Raw genomic sequence first — 19,757 nt, 5'->3', positions numbered from 1 at the left:
TTTGTGTAGAAAGGGAATCTGCGACCCCACCACTTATTCTAGCAGAAGACATCATTGCCAATGCGAGGTACGGCAGTGACCATACAGTGTCTACGGATGTCAAATGTGAAAAAAAAAAAAAAAAAAACTTTTGTCCACAATGGCAATAATTCAAATCATCCTACAAGATCTCTACATTATCTTCAATGACACTACTGACCTTCCTAATTTGATATCATCAGCAAAAAACTGGATGTTCTCCCAATCATCCTAAATATCATTAACATACAACTTAAACAACAATAGTCCAAAAACAGGGTACTTGATATATCACTTGTCACCTGATTTGATTCTGCTTTTTACATATGCTACTCTATTTATGTCCACATTTGGCTGTAGTCATAACATTTTTTTCATATACAGGTAAAAATGTAGTTTAGTTCATCCTTAGCTTTTGGACACCAGTGTATTATGGATTTAATTTTAAAAAAAAGAAAAAATTCTGGAATTATAAGATGATAAAAATGATTGATTTGTTGAAAATAAAAACACTGTTAGAGGCCAAGAAATTTCAGAACAATAACTGAAATGTTTAAACAAACTGAGGTTGGGCAAGTAAAACAAAAGACAATAGCCTAATAGGAAATTTTAATTATGGGAATATGGATTAAAAAGAGAAGACAGAACAAGAGAGTGAATTTTAGAAGATGCTATAGTTATTGGGTACTCAGTAGAACTGCATCCAAAGCAACTAAGGTGATGGGGTCAGTATATTAATTTCTGTGATTTAATATCTGTTATTTTTAGAATGGTAAAAGTTTCCCAGAGGGGGGGGGGGAACAACAACAACTGGCAGTTCCATATGAGATCAGTTTGAAAAGCCCAAAGTTGATAGCATCTTACATGAGATTCAAACCCACATCTTTACACCCGAAGAAGTTGCAACACAAAATTTTGATGTTAATTATGGTGATAATTTCAAATCATGTAACTATAAATGAAGTAAAGTATTAGTCTACCAGAGATTGTTGAAAGTGATCATCAGACAAACGTTTCAGTCAAAAAGTGATATCTGTGGAACTATATGCAATCAGCATATATAGAATGCACCATAATAAACCAGCATCAATAACATAGAATGATGAGCTGTGAGAGAAGGAGATTAATAGAATGCAGGAATAAGTTTCAGAATAATACATCTGAAACAAATACTGTACAACTACATAGCAGGAGTCATGCAAATAAATAACACAGGAGTGAAATGAATGAACAGCAAAATTAGAGAGGCATTATGTTATAGAAGATTTATAGGAGGCCAATGTCATATGTGTGAAGAGCATAAAATATAAGCAAGGAAACTAAAAAAATGGTAATTTAAAGAAAAAGTACAAAACAGAAAAACTGCCCTGTAAGATGAAAGTAAATTCAGAGGAAGAGGAGATTACATCCTACCAGAGACAATAAAGCAGAATTCATAAATAAGCATTTTATCGGTATATTTCATAGTGGTGGGAGTGAAGATGTGCAATGCCAAAAAAAAGGATATAAGCCTGCCTGGTATTTTAAAGGCCGGCTGTAATAAAACTGTAAGGTTGGATGCTATATCAGCACATATATTTGGGAATATGTGATCTGTAAATACCATTAACTCGGTTGTAAAATGAGAATCTTGCAATAAGGAGTCCTAAAGTAGAAGAAAGAAAACAAAATAGTGCTTTTGCACATTGGTAAATCAGTGGTTTCCAATTAGATCAATCTGTTAGAGAGGTTGCTTATAACTAGAATTGGACAAAATGATACTCGATTCTTTATGAGTGTATCGATGAACTACTATTCACAAATTGAAATAATTACATTTTAAAGGAGTAACTGAAAACTCACCTTACCCAGAGGTGGATGTACATCAAAGAAAAATGTATGATTTATATACCAACTTCCCATTTTTCCAAAGTGTGTTTCATCCCAGCTATAAAATAAAATAAAATGATGATTTAACCTAATATATCAACACAAAATAAAGAAATAAACAAATACAGTTAACTGAAATGGATTTCTAAATTTCTTTTTCACAAAATTAACAAAAAGGAGGAGAGTAAAAAAATGGAAAATAAAAAAGAATGAAACAGCAAAAAAAAAAATTGTATATTTCAGCATTTTAAAACACATCTAGCAATTATACACAGAAATACAAGGGTCCTATTCAAGTGATCTAGTAAAAAATTTTAACTGAAATTTTTATGTCATAAATGATTCACTATTCTTTTTTTTTATTAAATCCTGTAGAATGAAACAACTCACAAGTGTTGTTTCACAAGAATTAGTGAAGGCCTCTCAAATATGAGAGGCCTTCACTAACTATTACTATGTCTGTAATACTTACTTTAAATTATTAAATATACTTATTAATTTCCATACCATACTCTGGCTATCTTTTCCAATGTATCCCAATGTACCTATTTCTAATAGGTACTTTGGCATATTGGGAAATATATTAAAAAGAGTAAGCAATAATTTTTATAACTTCTGACAAGTAGTTGTGTGCATGCTGATGAAAGTAAAGAAAGCATGTATGTATGCATATAATCAGCCTTGGTGCCTGAGTGGATAACATCATCTCCATCCTCCAACCAATACTCTAATTTTGGATTCCATATAGGCATGAATGTCTGTGAAAGTCCTTATGTGGCAAAAGAATTGAATCACTCAATGTGAGACAACTACCCTGCTTAGACCTAAAATGGCTTAAAATCACCAGAAATTACCCAACTACAAAATTCTGAGACGAAATGACCTAGAGCATCATTTCTCCATGAATGGACCACTTGTTGTAGTGCTGGAAGGATAAACACTGAAAGACATGCAACACTTGTGGATAATGCAATGCTTCCTGTGAGTATTATAGAACAGATCTATCTCTTTTGACATAACATGTCATGCTGTAGGTGCTATTATAACACAAAATATTGTGAAAAACTTGAATGAATTGCAAAGAAACCCAATCACAACTCAACAGAACCTTTGAGATGAATTAAAACAAGGGATGCGGATCTACATCTAACAAGATGTACGTGGCCTGGTGGTTATTTGAAGTAAGAATAATACAAAATACCTAACTCATTGCAAATTGATGAGGAGTATGATTGAAGGAATAGAAAGTGTGACAGAAATTGGTGGCATTGATGGTAATAGTGTCGTAGCAGAAGAATTAAGTAGTAGTGGAGAAGGTGAGATGTATTTAGCAAAGTAGAGTAGACTGCCCTCCCTCGATAAGTCCTTGGGCTCCCTTTAGATATCATGTAATAATAATAATAATAATAAAGAACCCAAAAGAGAGCTATACATAATTGAGGGAGAGAGGTAGTGTGCATGCACAGTTTCATCTGCTATGAAATACAGTGCTGTACCAATACTTATTTCAATACACCATGGATACAAGATGTATATCACATAGGTAAGCTCATAACAAGTTCATCTGAATCGCACATTATTATGATCATGGGACTTCCATAAAAAAATCCATGTGAGAGGTTCCCATGTCACATTACACTGCCTTAAACTCATTTGTTGTTTTGGTACTAACCATACTCTCAGACAATGAATTCCAGACATACATCAAGCCACTCTTCCAACAAAAAAAAAACCTGTTACTCACTTCCCTGATCACACCTTCCTTATAAAGCACCCAAGGATGATCTCTCGTATGTCTCAATCATATAAGAGAACATCTCTTTCTATGCACGAGGCCTTGCAAATTTTATTTTCTCGGACTTTCTTAATGCCAACTATTTCAGAAACTGGAAACTATCCTAGTTAATCATCTCTGGTTCCTTTCCAATATATCTTCATTCCCATGTATTACTGGTATCACATTATTAGTACTTCAAACATAAATGAGTCAGCATGAATGCATCTGTCATGTGAAGATCATCTCATCCAACAGGGTAAGATATAAAATCCCTTTTCCTACAGCATTGCTTTGAAGACATTTTATAGTGAATCAACAATAACATGATCTGTATTCCATATACAATAAAAATATTACAAGATGACCATAGTTGTACATATATTTGCAAGTTCTTTTAATCAGATACTATTATTTCAGAATAGAACAAACTGAAAAGGATTAAAAATAACAATACATATGCAAAAGAAGATAAAAAAAAAAAGCAATTTCAGAATGAAACGATAATAATAATGTATTCCTATCAATGCCACATCTGGCAATAATCTTTTATTCAAACTTCTTAAAATCCTTGGCACCATTAAGAGTTCTCTTTCTTTGAAAACCCTTACAATACTTAATGAAGCCCACTATAGCTTTCAGTCCCAATGCATTACAGTAGTTATTCCAGTAGTTGCTGACGTTACCCAGAAAATAAATATCTTGGGTGGGGGGGGGGGAGAATATTAAAATCATTCCCCTGTTACTGTTACATGATAATCAATATTCATTGTGAAAAATTTATAAACTATTAGCATGTCTGAGTAAGAAAATGAATTCCACATTAACTTATTCACATCAAATTTCAATCATTACACTGAGGTCATCATTTCAGTTACATACTTATACATATGAAAACAAAAATCAGAAAAACTCATCATCAAATTCCTGATTACAATATTTCTAACTTTCTCATTTTTAAGGTTTCCCATTCAGGATGTACCTGATGTTTTCAATGTTCCTTCCTGTTTTCACAGCCTGTCTTTTTATTGCAGATTTTCATATTAAAATGTTACAACAATTATTCAATTTAGTCAAGGAATGTTGCAAATTTGTACTGGATTTATTTGAGAGTATAACACTGAATAAAGTAAAGCGCCAAGATTAATATATCCAATTTTGACATCAGATTTAATGCCATTTTCCTTCATATACAATCCATATATATATGATGAAGAACAGCAGAGATAGTGTGCACCCTTATCTGACACTGACTTTACATTAAACCTATCTTCATGCCTTGAATTCTAACTGCTCCGTTATAACTGAAATATAAACCATATACTGTTCAATATAATATCCTGATTAAACCATATAATTATAGTGTTCTGAACAGCTGTTCTCCTTGTATGTGCCTCTTCCACGTCTAGAATACTTAAATACAGATTCTTGTTATATTACTATGATTTCACTATCAATACTGCATCAATATTAACTACCAATAACAATAAAACTATCAATATTATATATCTCTGTAATCCAAATAGAACTAACTTTTTTAACATCATATATTAATATAATTTCGATAACCTCCATGGAGTCAAAAGACTCACTGTCGGAGGCCCACTCAAACATGTCTTTCATAATGTCAGCCTGGTTGGCCGAGTGGATAGCTGGTCTGCTCTCCAGTCAAAAGGCTGTGGGTTCGAATACCGTGGTGGGCATGAATATTTGTGATTGTCTGTGGAAATACTAGTGGTGGTCGGCGGTAGATGCTGTTGGTGATTGAATGGTGGAGACAGAGTTGTAGAGCAGATGCCCTCCCTCAATGAGTCTTTGGACTCCATGGAAGTGTCAAATAATAATGAACTTTGAAGTTATTCACACTCCCAGCATTCACAATGTGCTCCAGCAATGCATTTTATCACTAATAACTCATCATAAAAAAAAAAATCTACTCTTCACGTCCTTCTTCCCCACATCTTTATACAAATTCCAGGGATGGCCTCTCATTCTTCCCATCTTAATGTCCACTCTTTTTATAATTCCTTCTGTATTAATCTGGTAGAATCCTTAACTAACTAAAGTCTCTATCATACCTCCTGTTTTCCTCCTATCAACCAAACTTTGTAATCCACATTCCCACAACTACTCTGCATAACCAACACTCCAGAGTCCCAATATTACTTTGGCCATTCATCTTTGGACCCTCTCTGATGTTTCGAAACAGAATGAAAACTAGGCAACCAAATTTGACCACAACAGTCCATGTGTGATCAGAGCAATGCTTTATATAGAGACACCACCATCTCCCTATCCCTACAAGTAAGTATATTTTTGATCATAGCAGCAAAGTGATGTGCAGTTTTTGCAAAACTTGCAATGTGTCCTTGTAACTCTAATACATTGTTAAACATCATCCCCAAGATCATGAATATCATCCACTTCCTAAAGTACAACTCCACTAATACAATACATTGCCTTATTTCTCTGCACCCCAAAGTCTAACACCATGCATTCAAACTACAACCCCCACACATCTGTCCCAGCTAAAAGCCTATCCAAATCTTCCTGTGGAAAATTAACATCAGCAACACCTCTGATAATTCTACCTAACTTTGTATCATCAGCAAGCATTTGAAGATCTCCAGTCAATCCACATGAAATATCATTAACAAATAGCTAAACAGTAGCAGCTCAAAAAACAAACCTTGAGGCATACTACTAGTCACCTTCCTTTTCTGAGACAGCCCCATCACACAACTTGCTGGTATCTTTCAAAAAAAACCAATCTTCAATCCATCTAACCAAAATCCCATCTTCTGCAGCTTATACATCAATTTGTCATGTGATAATCTATCAAGTGCTTTTGCAAAGTCCAAGAAAATCACTGTACATGAATCTTCCTTAAACAAAAATCTCCCTACATATAACATATAATCAAATTTCTTCATATTATGGTGAAGCACTTATAGAACAATTTTATAAATGAAGTTTTTTGTTGAACCTGATAAAATGTCTCAGACCAAGAGTAGCAAACTCCACATTGGTAGTCAATGATTAATTGGTATGCTTCCAAGTAGTGAAGAAATTGATTTTCTCATTATTTTTCATAGCAATGAGACAACAGTTTGATGGCTGGCATCTCCTTTTTAAAAATGAACTGAATATATGCTTGTTTCTGTTCTGTAGGATAGATGCCCAATATGTATGAAAGATTTTAAAGATGATATGAGATGATATTAAACTAGCTTGAAAGCATAAGTTTTAAGCACCCTACTGGGGAGGAGGGAGATACCAAGGATCAAAACACTTCTTGACATACTTGACATACAACCTATTCAGGACTCTTCTGACTGCTTTCACTAGAGGAGGCATGCAGTAAGCAGCACTTTGTAGTGTGTGGGGGGGAGCTGTACCTTTGAACAGCAATGCAGTAATTGGAGGAGAGAAATAAAAGTAGATACTAGAAGATCAACTTTGTCTTTGGATAATGTTGCAAGAGTGCCATCTTGATGAGAAAGAGGTAGAAATAGAGGTAGAAGTTTTATCTAATGACTCTCACAAGGGTCCAGAGATCTTGATTACTACTTCAGTAGGAACCAAGTTCTCTCTGCATTCAGTTCTTTCAGAGTCTGATTTGAATTTACTGATGGCCTTCTCTTTCCAAGACTCCTGAGGATTTGAAACAATAATATCATTATATCACCAAATTCAACAGCACAATGCAACTTTCTAAAGGACACATTGTATCTAGTGATGTTCTTATGTTGATTATTACTTTGATTGATTGGGATAAATGTGATTATTTCCAACCTGAGAAAAACAATTCACAGAATGTAAAATCAGAATGAACTATGAATTAGTAAATTAATTACAAACTAAATTTCCCCCCTTGTGGTCAAAATGATCATAACTCTGTTTTTGTTACACACACACACACACTTATACTTACCATACATGATCCGGTTCCTCAATTTTATACAACCTTGTACAAACTGAAAACATCACAATAACTGCAAAAGCTAGCCACCAGTGTATTCTATTTTCACCTGATAATTTCCATGATGCACCCATAAAATGTTTATTCTTATCCTTTTCATCACCGATCAGGCTATGGGATTTTAACTTAACCGTTTGCTTCTTTCTACTCTTCTTGGCCTGCTGTCTTGAACTGTCACTCCTAGCATGCATTTTAGCAGGTAACAAAAGGAAAGATTACGTGCATCTAACAGTCTGGATATCGGTTCAATTCAACTGCATATTAACAAGCTCAACATCACGATAAATTCACATAGGCACTACTATAACATTAGAAACGAAAAACAAGTATTACGGCTGTGCCCTGAGGGCTGCCATGTGTACAACTTCTGAATAAGTAATATCGTAGGATACGTCACATAATTTTTAAACATGAAGGTTTCATATGATGGTTCAAAATAATATAACATTCAAAAGATGAACACACTAAAAATAAAAACCGCTATTAAGTGAATTTATCCCCTCCCCCCGCCACAAGACACTTATCTTCGTCATGGGAATTTTTGAAGTTGGAGCGTCTGCTAGACACGTTACCTTGTAGTGAAGGCATGTTTTACTTAGATCTGCATATTATGGTTGTTGGGGCGCATCAAGCATAATTGTTTTATTATAACACAGAGAAAATACACACATATATATCATAACACGGAAAACACACGTGTATACAAATGTGTGTGCGTTTGTTTTGACCTTGAACTATTTGACGTTAAGATGATTTCAGAAGATAATGATTGTGTAACTAGCTATTCTACTTTTGTTTTCTTGCTGTTTAAACGTATTCGTATATAAAAGATGTCTTCGAAATCAAAGGTATGTAAACAGCACTATTTGCATTTATTCACTAGTGGTGGAGATTATCACTCTCCACTGATATCTCTTTTCTTAGGAATGAACTGAATATACGCTTGTTTCCATTTTGTAGGAATAGCCCAATAAGTATGAAAGATTTTAAAGATGATATGAAAATAGACACTACTTGTGGAAGCATAAGTTTTAAGCACCCTACTAGAAGGGCGGGAGATACATCGAGCCTTCTAAATGGATTATCCTTCTACAACCACTTGTGTTAACCCTATTTAGCAGAGACTGCGCAATTTACAGTATATGCCAGTGTTACTAAAACTTGAAATCACAAGTACACGAAATCGAAAACTTTTCTAGCTTATGACGAGATTAATCAGGGCAGGGATTCAATCAACTGCTTAGCAGTTTGATATGTAATATATACAAAAATGCAGTAAAAAACTTTTTTTTTATTATTTTACGCATTATATATATATATATATATATATATATGCGTGTGTGTGTGTGTGTGTGTGTTAAAAATACCAAGCTATTTTAAACCTCGTTTTACTCCATTTCCCAAGTAAGCCAAGTTTGCGCCTCCAAGTATTGCAAGTCTAGGTGACCCCACACGTAGTGCAAGTCAAGGCAACTCGTGGTAAAGGTGGTTAAGCTCTGATCACTATTCTTAATATTTACCCTTCATGCAAAGCACATTTCCTGGAGAAGATGTGCTTTGCATTATTTACAAAAATCTTGGTATTTCTAGCCTGGCTCCCACTGATGAGACCTCAACAAAGGCCAAAACCGGTCTGGGTAGTGGCACTTTGCCTTTAATACATAGCATTATACATCTCCTCTGGGAGATGTGCTTTGCATTAATGGTAAATATTAAGAATAGTGATCAGAACTTATCCACCTTTACCACGAGTTGCCTTATCTTGCACTAGTGTGGGGTCACCTAGACTTGCAATACTTGCAGGTGCAAACTTGACTTACTTGTCTCTGTTTGCTTACTTGGGAAATGGAGTAAAACCAGGTTTAAAATAGCTTCATATCTTTAACATTTATTATCCCAAGGTAAAATACTGTCTACATCTATCTCTCATCCTGAGATTTTTATTTAATAAGGTTAAAACACCTTATAGTAACTTGTTCTGATAAAATACTTATAAGCTCTGTATTACTAAAATCTTGGTATTTAAATTAATTACATCTATATCTCCTCCAGAGATTGTTATTAAAAATAAAAACACCTTGCAGCAACTTCTATAGGTAAAGTGGATAAGGCTCTAAAACCTTGGTGTTTAGGGTCTAGCTACTCACTCAGGAGACCTCAAAAAAGGTTGAAACCAGTCTGGGTAGTGACCCCACCCATAATGTATTGCAGTATACATCTTTTAGTCAGATGTGCTTTACATTATGGGAAAATACTAAGAATAGTGATCAGAGTTTACCCACCTTTACAATGAGTTTCCCTGGTGTTGTACCATCTTTAGACTTGAATTATGTTTCAGGTGCAAACTTAATTGTTTGCATACTTGGGATTAGGAGTTATAACCAAGCTTATAAAATTACTTGGTAACCCTAATATACAGTATCCCCAAGTTAAAAAATTAATTACACACACACACACACACACACACACACACACACACACACACACACACACACACACGTGATTTAGTCATTAAATCTATGTTTTTAAAATATATATATATATGATGCATAAGTAATGACTGGACGTATTACCATCTTGTATATGAGTAGTTTGTTCTGGGTATCCAGTTTACTTCTTCTGTTGATCAAGGGATAGAGCTGAGTGATGAGTAAGTAATGACTGGACGTATTACCATCTTGTATATGAGTAGTTTGTTCCAGGTATCCAGTTTACTTCTTCTGTTGATCATGGGATAGAACTGAGTGATTGTTATGAGTATATCAGTGTATGTATGTGTATGTGTGTATATATGTATGTATGTATGTAAAGAAGTTTTTTTTTTACCTTGGGAATAATGTATATTAGGGTTACCAAGTAATTTTATAAACTTGGTTATTTTACTCCTAATCTAGGAATTGGATTAGGAGTAACATAACCGGAATAACAGGAATTGCATGCGAAAAAGAGGCTTGGAAGAGATATAAGGAGACAGGTGAAGAGAAGATGCATGAAGAATATAAGACACAGGCCAGAAGAGTGACTAGTGTGGTAAGGAAAGCGAAACTGGAATATGAGAGGAGATTGGCCCTAAGATCCAAAGAAAATCCTAGGGAATTTTTTAGCTATGTGGCCAGTAGGAGGAGAAATGACTGTGGAAGAATGATATTGTGGGATAAAAATGGGAATAGAGTGACTGATGCAGAGGACGTAGTGGAATTGTTCAATGAACACTTTATTGGAGTATTTCATCCTAGAGGAGTCAGTTTTAATGCTAGACGGATAGGGCTGGTTCGAGGTTTAGAGGTACAAAAGGAGAGTGTGTTTCAGATACTGAGTACTCTGGATGTCAGTAAAGCTTTGGAACTGGATGGTATTTCACCACGAGTTTTGAGAGAATGTGCTAGGGAACTGACAGTGCCTTTAACCTGGCTTTTCAATGAAAGTCTGGCTTCAACAAAGGTGCCCAGGGAATGGAAGGAAGGTAAGATAGTGCCATTGCATAAGGGTGGTAATAGACTGGAAGTGTCTAATTATAGGCCAGTTTGTGTGTCATCAGTAGTTGTTAAGATCTTGGAAAAAGTAGTGAGGGACCGTATACAGCATTGGGCAGATGAGGGTAATGTTATCTGTGAGAGTCAACATGGATTTGTGAAGGGGTGCTCTTGTTTTAGCAATATGCTAGCCTTTTATAATAAAGTTACAAGAACATTAGATGAGGGAAAGGCATATATTGCAATTTTCTTAGACTTAGCAAAGGCATTTGACAGGGTGCCACATGATAAGCTGATATTTAAGTTGCAGCACATGGGTCTGGATGTCAGATTGGTCAACTGGATTCAGGATTGGCTGTCTGATAGGTATATCAGAGAGTTGTGTATGGTGGAGCAGTTTCAAGGAGGCAGAGGGTTACAAGTGGTGTCCCACAGGGCTCAGTTCTAGGACCTATATTGTTTAACCTTTATATCAATGACATTGCCAGTGGATTGCAAGGGGATATTCAGTTGTTTGTGGATGATGCGAAGCTGGGAAGGATTATTAGTAATAGTGCAGATGTGGTAGCCCTGCAAGAGGATTTGAATAAGCTAGATAGATGGGCAAATGAATGGGGGTGTCAGTTTAATGCAGCAAAATGTAAGGTCTTGAGGTTTGGGAAACATTGATGGGATGCTGCATACTCTATGGGAGGAGTTATACTGAGGAAGTAGGAGAGACAAGAGATCTGGGGTTGATGATTGATAGAAACCTGAAGTTTAGGGGACATATTGCAAAGGTGGTGAAGGTAACACAGAGGATTGCTGCAATTATGAGAAGGACACTGACCTGCAGAGATAAGAGGGTTATCATTTTGCTGTATCAGATCAGACCACACTTGGACTATTGTTCTCAGATTTGGTCCCCAGGATTTGAAGGGGATAAATTAACTGTGGAAAGGATACAAAGACGGATGACAAAGATGGTTTCAGGACTGTACAAGGATAGTTATGAGGATCAGCTGAGGGAATGCGAACTGCAGAGTTTGGTGGATAGAAGAAGGCGAGGTGATATGATTGAGACTTTTAAACTGTTGAGAGGTGGTTACAGGGTTGACACTGGGGAAGTCTTTCGCTTGGTTGAACAGCAGGAAGGAGTGATGACAAGAGGCCATCCCTGGAAGTTACGAAAGGAAACTGTCAGCAAGAGGGTAAGGAGTGGTTTCTTTGTGTGGAGGGTGGTTGAACCGCGGAATGCATTGCCTGATGGAGTGGCGAGAGCGAGAACGGTCAATGAGTTTAAGGAGTGGTATGATAGACTTTGTGTTTCTTAGGGAGGGGGAGCTCATCTCAATGAGTCTTGACAGACTTTATGTTCTTAGGAAGGACCTCCCACGATGAGTCTTTTGACTCCATGGAGGTCTGAATAATAATAATAATAATCTCAAGTTAGCAAACAGTTAAGTTTGCTCCTGAAACGTAGTTCAAGTCTAAATGTGGTACAACACCAGGGCAACTCATTATAAAGGTGGGTAAAGCTCTGATCACTATTCTTAGTATTTTCCATAATGTAAAGCACATCTCACTAAGAGATGTATACTTCAATATATTATGGGTGGGGTCACTACCCAGACCGGTTTCAACCTTTTTTGAATGTAAAAGTGAAACTGGCTCTAAAAATAAGACGATCCCGAAAGATCGCCCAACTCTGCATTGTTCTACTCAATGACAGGCTCACCACGTCACCGAGAAGAACTTCTCAGTATTGGCTCTACCCAGTGGCAGGCTCACCCCACCACCAAGCAGAGCCATAATCTCAACGGTGGCACCACTCAGAGACAGGCAAAAACCTATCTCCAAGCAGATCCTCATGGAGCCCCCCACCGGTTTCATCCTTTTTTGAGCTCTCCTCAGTGAGTAGCTAGACCCTGAATACCAAGGTTTTAGTAATACAGAGCCTTATCAACTTAACTATACAAGTTGCTACAAGGTGTTTTTATTTTGAATAAAAATCTCTGGAGGAGATATAGATGTAAATAAGTTTTTTGACCTTGGGAATAATGTATATTAGGGTTACCAAGTAATTTTATAAACTTGGTTATTTTACTCCTAATCCCAGTAAGCAAACAGTTAAGGTTGCGCCTGAAATGTAGTTCAAGTCTAAAGGTAGTGCAACACCAGGGCAACTCATTGTAAAGGTGGGTAAAGCTCTGATTACTATTCTTAGTATTTTCCATAATGTAAAGCACATCTCACTATGAGATGTATACTGCAATACATTATGGTTGGGGTCACTACCCAGACTGGTTTCAACCTTTTTTGAGGTCTCCTCAGTGAGTAGCTATACATCTCTTAGTGAAATGTGCTTTACATTATGGAAAATGCTAAGAATAGTGATCAGAGCTTTACCCACCTTTACAATGTTTGCTTACTTGGGATTAGGAGTAAAATAACCAAGCTTATAAAATTACTTGGTAACCCTAATATACATTATTCCCAAGGTCAAAAAACTTATTTACATCTATATCTCCTCCAGAGATTCTTATTCAAAATAAAAACACCTTGCAGCAACTTGTATAGGTAAAGTTGATAAGGCTCTGTATTACTAAAACTTGGTATGGTTACACTAGAAAAGATGGCGGCTCGTGTGTTAGTGTTTCGTGTCGTGTATTATTGATGATGAATTGTGAATTTGATTGATATGTTTTTAGCGATTTATTTATGCTTATTCATTAATAATAGTAGTTAATTGCTTGCTACCATAAATAGTCACTTTATTTTCCATAGTGCTTTATCCAGGTAAGTCATTTGTGATTACAAGGGCGATACGCTAGGCCTACTGCCGCTAGTATCGCCTTTGTTTCTTATAGTGAGATTTTATTGCTGGTAGACACCTAAGAGTGTGTATGGGATTTGCTAGTGGACCCTCAAAAGTCCACAGGATTATCTTTACCTGCTCGGGACACCTGAGAAATCTCTACTCTTTCTCCATCTGTGTCTTAACACATTTTAAATTATTGAAATGGCAAAAACTTCTGAATGAGACCAAATTCGAGGAAGTATACGTGGAATTCCTCAGACTAGGAAAGCTGCTGAGTGATAATTGGCCAAGAAAAGTGAAATTGTATGACACGTTTCTCCCCGAATGTGTCTCAGATGTTTTTGCTGCAGATCATTTAGAATCGGTGCCTTCTACTCCTTCAGACTTTGTAGAAGTGCACGCACGCAAAAAGCAAAGAACAACAGATGAACCGCACAATGACAATACTGAAATGGAACAGGATTCTCAGGGTTCGGATGCCGCTATTTCTCCCAAAGAAAAGGTGCCTCCGATCATCCTTAGAGAAAAGCATAAGTGGGCAGCTTTAAGATCCATAATGTCCAATCTGCATATTGGCTTCATTAAGGCCAAAAACATGGATGAAAGCATAAAGATCCAGCCAGCAACAGTGACAGACTATAGAAGGTTGACCAAAGAACTGGATGACAGAGGCATCCAGTATCATACCTTTGCGCTCAACTCCGAAAAAAACTTAAAAGTGGTCCTTCATGGTGTCTGTGAAGACATTGACACAGCAGAAATAGCTGCTGACCTGAATTCTCAGGATCTGCTTCCAGTCAAGGTCAGCAGAATGTACAAAGCAGACAAGACTCCAGTGCCATTAGTCCTTGTTGAGATTCATAAAATATACAAGGATATCTACAACTTAAAAACAGTCTGTGGTCTCATCATCACTCCAGTACCACTCCATAAATGATCATCTTTCTGGGCAGTGCCACAGGTGCCAGAAGTTTGGCCATGCCCAGAATCTATGCAGAGCGGAATATAGATGTTTAAAATGTGGAGACAGCCACCCAACCAATACCTGCACAAAGCCGAGGACCACCTCGGCCAAATGTGCCAACTGCAGTGGCCCTCATCCTGCGAACTACAAAGGATGCACTCAGCACCCAAAGAACAGACAGATGGAGGCAGTCAATCAGCCCTCCTCCTACGGTACAAAAACACCAGAGGCCCAGACATCAAAACCGGACACTCAGCGGCCACAGTCGGAGACCTCCAATAATAGAGACACCCAAAAGCAAACAAGAAGTTATGCCGATGTGACCTGTACAATTAGACCAATTCCAGAACAAAATCAACCAACAGCACCTAAAAACCTAACAGCTGTTATTACGGCCTCACTAGCAAACATGCTACAAAATTTCAGCCTATCAAACCCTACTGAAACCTCCACTAAAAGATTTCTTCGTGAAACACAGGTCATCCTCACAGCTCTCATAAATGAATAGTAACAAACTCATTCCAGCATCTCTTCAGATAGTTGCTTGGAACGCAAATAGCCTCAAAAACAAAATTCTGGAACTCTGAGATTTCACATATAGGTATCAACCAGATGTTATTTTAATCAGTGAAACTCATTTAAGACCCTCAGACAATCCTACAATAAGGGGCTATCACCTATACAGAAATGACAGACTACTCTACAGAGGCGGCGGCACTGCCATCTTCATTAAAAACTACATTAAGCACCACTCTGTGAGCAATCCTTCAACCACTAACCTTGAGATCACAGGAGTGGAAGTAGTCACCAGCTCCACTGGCAAACTGAAAATCTACTCAGCTTACAACCCTCCCCAAAAATCTCTACTTCACTCTGATCTAAATGCCATCTTATGCATCAGAGAGCCCACCATTATTGCCGGGGATCTGAATTCCAAGCATTGTGCATGGAATTGTACAACCACAAACAAGAATGATTGCATCCTTTCCAATTACTTAGGATCAAGCAACACTGTTGTGGCAGGCCCCACCGAACCAACTCATCTCAGTATGTTCGGCACTGCTGACATCCCGGATATAGCTATCCTGCAGGATATTAAACTTCAATACAGCATCATATCTATGGATGAACTATCATCCGATCACAATCCAATTCTACTACAGCTGGGAAAACAAGAATATCTGTCTCCTCCCTCTCACTCCTACATTGCATAGGAAAGACTGTCAGCAGCACTCAAGGATTATATTGGACTTGTTCCTCACATATGCACAAAAGAAGAAGTAGAAACTGCAGTTACAAATCTCACACAACAAATTAATTCTGCTATAAAGGTAGCTTCCTCCTACAAATCTGCCCGCAAGCCATATCGTTTGCCTGAAGACATCATGAACTTGATCAGAGACAAAAACAGAGCTAGGAAAAGATTCCGTAACACGTGTGCACCACAATATAAAATAAATCTAAACAGATTAAATGGGGCAGTAAGAGATGCACTCAAAGCTCATAGAGACCAAGTATGGGATGAAAATTACTAAATATATGAAGAGCCAAAGGCTTCAATTCGGCGACATGGGATGAAAAGTTATCCTCCATTTCACCTAGTGATCACTCCATCTGAGGACTACTGAAAAATATCAAAAACAAAGACAGATCCCTTCTCCCAATATTCTCTGACCAGGGCCTTGCTCACACAGATGTAGACAAAGCAGAAGTTATAGCATACAACTTAGAGGAGCAATGCAGGCCTTCGTATGGAAACCTTGACTTTGACCACATATATAAGATTCACAAGGTCAGACACTCACTCAAACTTCCTATCACCAGCACTGACCATATTGCACCAACATCACCTGCTGAGATATATGACATTATTAAAAAATTAAAGAACAAAAAAGCTCTTGGGCCAGGCGGCATTACTAATCGGGTGATTAAACTTCTGCCCCGAAAAGCAGTAGTGCACCTGACCAGTATAATAAATGCAATTTTAAGATTTCACTATTTTCCTTCCACCTGGAAACTGGCTGACGTAATTCCTATACATAAGCCAGGCAAAGACCCACACCTACCGCAAAATTATCGTCCAATCAGTCTCATCTCAAATCTGGGTAAGGTTGCAGAGAAGGTGATCCTCTCACGACTCCAAACCTCAGTAAATGACCTAAACATCCTCCCTAAAGAACAGTTTGGTTTTAGGCAACACCATAGTACTACCCAGCAAATCCACAGAATTGTCGAATACATCACCACCAGCTACAACTGGTGCCAGTGCACAGCCGCTGTTTTCCTAGACTTATCCAAAACATTTGACAAAATCTGGCATTTTGGACTTCTGCACAAACTTATCTCAACCGGTACCTCACTAAAAATGGTTCATTTAATCCATTCATATCTTCAGAATAGATCAATGCAAGTTAAAATCAACGGTTCTACATCCTCCCAGCACCACAACTTTGCTGGAGTGCCGCAGGGATCTCTACTGGCTCCATTGGTGTTCTCTATATACATGTTAGACATCCCGCACAATCCGATGACTTCCATTTTTGCCCTGTATGCGGACGATACGGCAATGCTAACCAGATCTCTCAGACCCTATTTCATTACTAGAATGCTTCAAGAAAACATTCTAAAGCTGGAGGATTGGTTCTCTAAGCGGAGATTGGAAGTCAAACCCCAGAAAAGCTCAGCCATTCTTTTCTCAAAAAGGCCAATGTCTCCTGTAGGAGATGTGTTACTATTCAATACTAAAATTCCCTGGCAGACAGAAACAAATTACCTGGGTGTAATTCTCGACAAAAAGCTATCTTTCAATCAGCACACCAAGTCTGCATGCACAAAGGCATCTAAAGCCATAGCTCAGATCTATCCGCTAATTAATAGAAATAGCAAGCTCAGGAACAGAATCAAATTGCAGCTATACCAGATGACAATTCGTCCTATAATCACCTATGCCTCTCCCGCCTGGAGCCACACCTCTAATGCTAACATTATCAAAATACAGCGAGTGCAGAACAAGTGCTTGAGAATGATTCTGAACGCCCCGTGGTATGTTAGAAGCAATCAACTCCACAGAGACAGAAATATTCCCTACATTTTCTCTTTTCTACAATCCTTAGCAACCAAGCTTTTCCTAAAGACGTCCACACATCCCAACGATTTGGTTCAGCAAGTTGCAGCATATGATCCAACGGACATATTCAAATATAGAAGACCAAAAGCTATATTAACATCCCATAGCAATGCATAATCTCCATGCCCATTCAGGGCGAGCAAACCGCTCATAAATTTTACCCTCACTGTAACCACAACAGATAGCGGGGAATATAAAAAGCATCTTGCTTCACCCCTAAAGACATAAATGTCAATTGTCAACCTTGGTATTTAGGGCCTAGCTGTTTTTACTTATTCCTTGGAAGGACCAAGGAATAAATTTAAAGAAGAGGTATTGAAAGAAATGAAGTTACCAGAGGATGTGGAAGAATGGCGGGACATTAATAGTCGGAATATTAGAAAAATTGGAGAAGAGGTGCTTGATATAACATCAGGAAAGGGACCATCTGAGGATAAGGAGGAATGGTGGTGGAATGAGGAGGTGCAGTTGGAGATCAAGGAAAAGAAAGAGGCAAAGAAAAAATGGGACATGACTGGAACTAGAGCCGACAAGGAGGCATATAGATTAGCAAAGAAAAATGCAAAGAGAGCTGTGGCAAGGGCGAAAGCGAGGGCAGTTGATGAGTTTATGAAGAACTGGAGAGAAACGGTGGCGAAGCTCAGTTGTTGAGAATAGCAAAAGCCAGAGATAAGGCCTCGAAAGACATAACATCAGTCAAGCAGATAAAGGATGCCTCAGGAGTAGTATTACAAGACGAGGACAAAATCAGAGGAAGATGGAAAGAATATTTCCGAAAACTACTAAATGAGGAGAATCCAAGAAGAGAGGTGCGACGATGGAGAGGTAAATGAGAGACCGGTGCAAGACATAAGTAGAGAGGAAGTGGTTTGGGTACTGAGAAAAATGAAGAATGGAAAGGCTGTGGGAGAGACCAGATACCTGGGGAAATGTGGAAAAGTTTGGGCAGTGAGAGCGTGGATATGTTATGGTATCTGAAGTGTAAAATAGCCCAACAGGAATAGATACCAGAGGAATGGAGGAAAAGTATTCTCATCCCAATCTACAAAGGAAGAGGAGATGTTCAAGACTGTGGCAACTATAGAGGAATCAAGCTAATGTCACACACATTAAAAATATGGAAAAGAGTAATTGAAGCAAGGTTACGGCAGGAAACGAAAATTGGTGATGAGCAGTTTGGATTTATGCCAGGAAGAGGGACAATGGATGCAATATTTGCACTAAGATGATTGATGGAGAAATATAGAGAGAAGCAAGTGGATCTGCACATGGTGTTTATAGATCTGGAAAAGGCATATGACAGAGTGGCCAGGCAGGAGGTATGGAGGTGTATGAGGAAGAAGGGGGGTGTCGGAGAAGTACGTGAGGTTGGTGAAGGAGATGTATGAGGGAACAGAAACTCAGGTCAGGTCTAGTGTCAGCATGACAGAAGGGTTCCCTATTGTCGTAGGGCTACACCAAGGGTAAGCTCTGAGCCCCTACCTCTTTGACCTGGTCATGGATGTACTAGTGGAGGATGTCAAGAAGGAGGCACCATGGAGCATGCTGTTTGCCGATGACATTGTTCTATGCGAATCATCCGGAGAGAAGCTTGAAAATACCCTGGAAGAGTGAAGAAAGGCATTGGAGAAGAGCGGCATGAGAATTAACCGGGTGAAGACTGAATATATGTCAATGGGGAGTGATGAGGATATCGTCATACGACTCCAGGGTGAAAGGCTAATTTCAGGGAAGAAATTCAAGTACCTTG

The 19,757-nt window shown here is 37.9% G+C and overlaps 2 protein-coding genes across 2 annotated transcripts in view; one reads left to right on the top strand and one right to left on the bottom strand.

Moving 5' to 3' along the window:
• The window catches only part of tw (Protein O-mannosyl-transferase 2), a 303,353-nt gene extending 295,502 nt beyond the window's left edge, over positions 1-7,851 (bottom strand). Inside the window, exons 1-2 of the mRNA XM_090399620.1 lie at positions 7,596-7,851; positions 1,861-1,945 (exon numbers count right to left, since the gene is read on the bottom strand). Coding sequence (XP_090255746.1) covers positions 1,861-1,945; positions 7,596-7,834 — 324 coding nt within the window. The 5' untranslated portion in view covers positions 7,835-7,851. The remainder of the gene's footprint in view (positions 1-1,860; positions 1,946-7,595) is intronic.
• Positions 7,852-8,354: 503 nt separating this feature from the next.
• The window catches only part of LOC150102308 (maleylacetoacetate isomerase-like), a 103,446-nt gene continuing 92,043 nt past the window's right edge, over positions 8,355-19,757 (top strand). Inside the window, exon 1 of the mRNA XM_090399622.1 lies at positions 8,355-8,491. Within this exon, the coding sequence (XP_090255748.1) occupies positions 8,474-8,491 (18 nt within the window). The 5' untranslated portion in view covers positions 8,355-8,473. The remainder of the gene's footprint in view (positions 8,492-19,757) is intronic.

Source organism: Typopeltis vanoorti, chromosome 10 (genome assembly GCF_054136105.1).
Source record: "Typopeltis vanoorti isolate ZY-2024b chromosome 10, IOZ_Tvanoo_1.0, whole genome shotgun sequence".
In the NCBI taxonomy this organism is placed as follows: Eukaryota; Metazoa; Arthropoda; class Arachnida; order Uropygi; family Thelyphonidae; genus Typopeltis; species Typopeltis vanoorti.
Note: the sequence above shows the minus strand (reverse complement) of the source record. Positions and strands in the feature narration are given on the sequence as shown.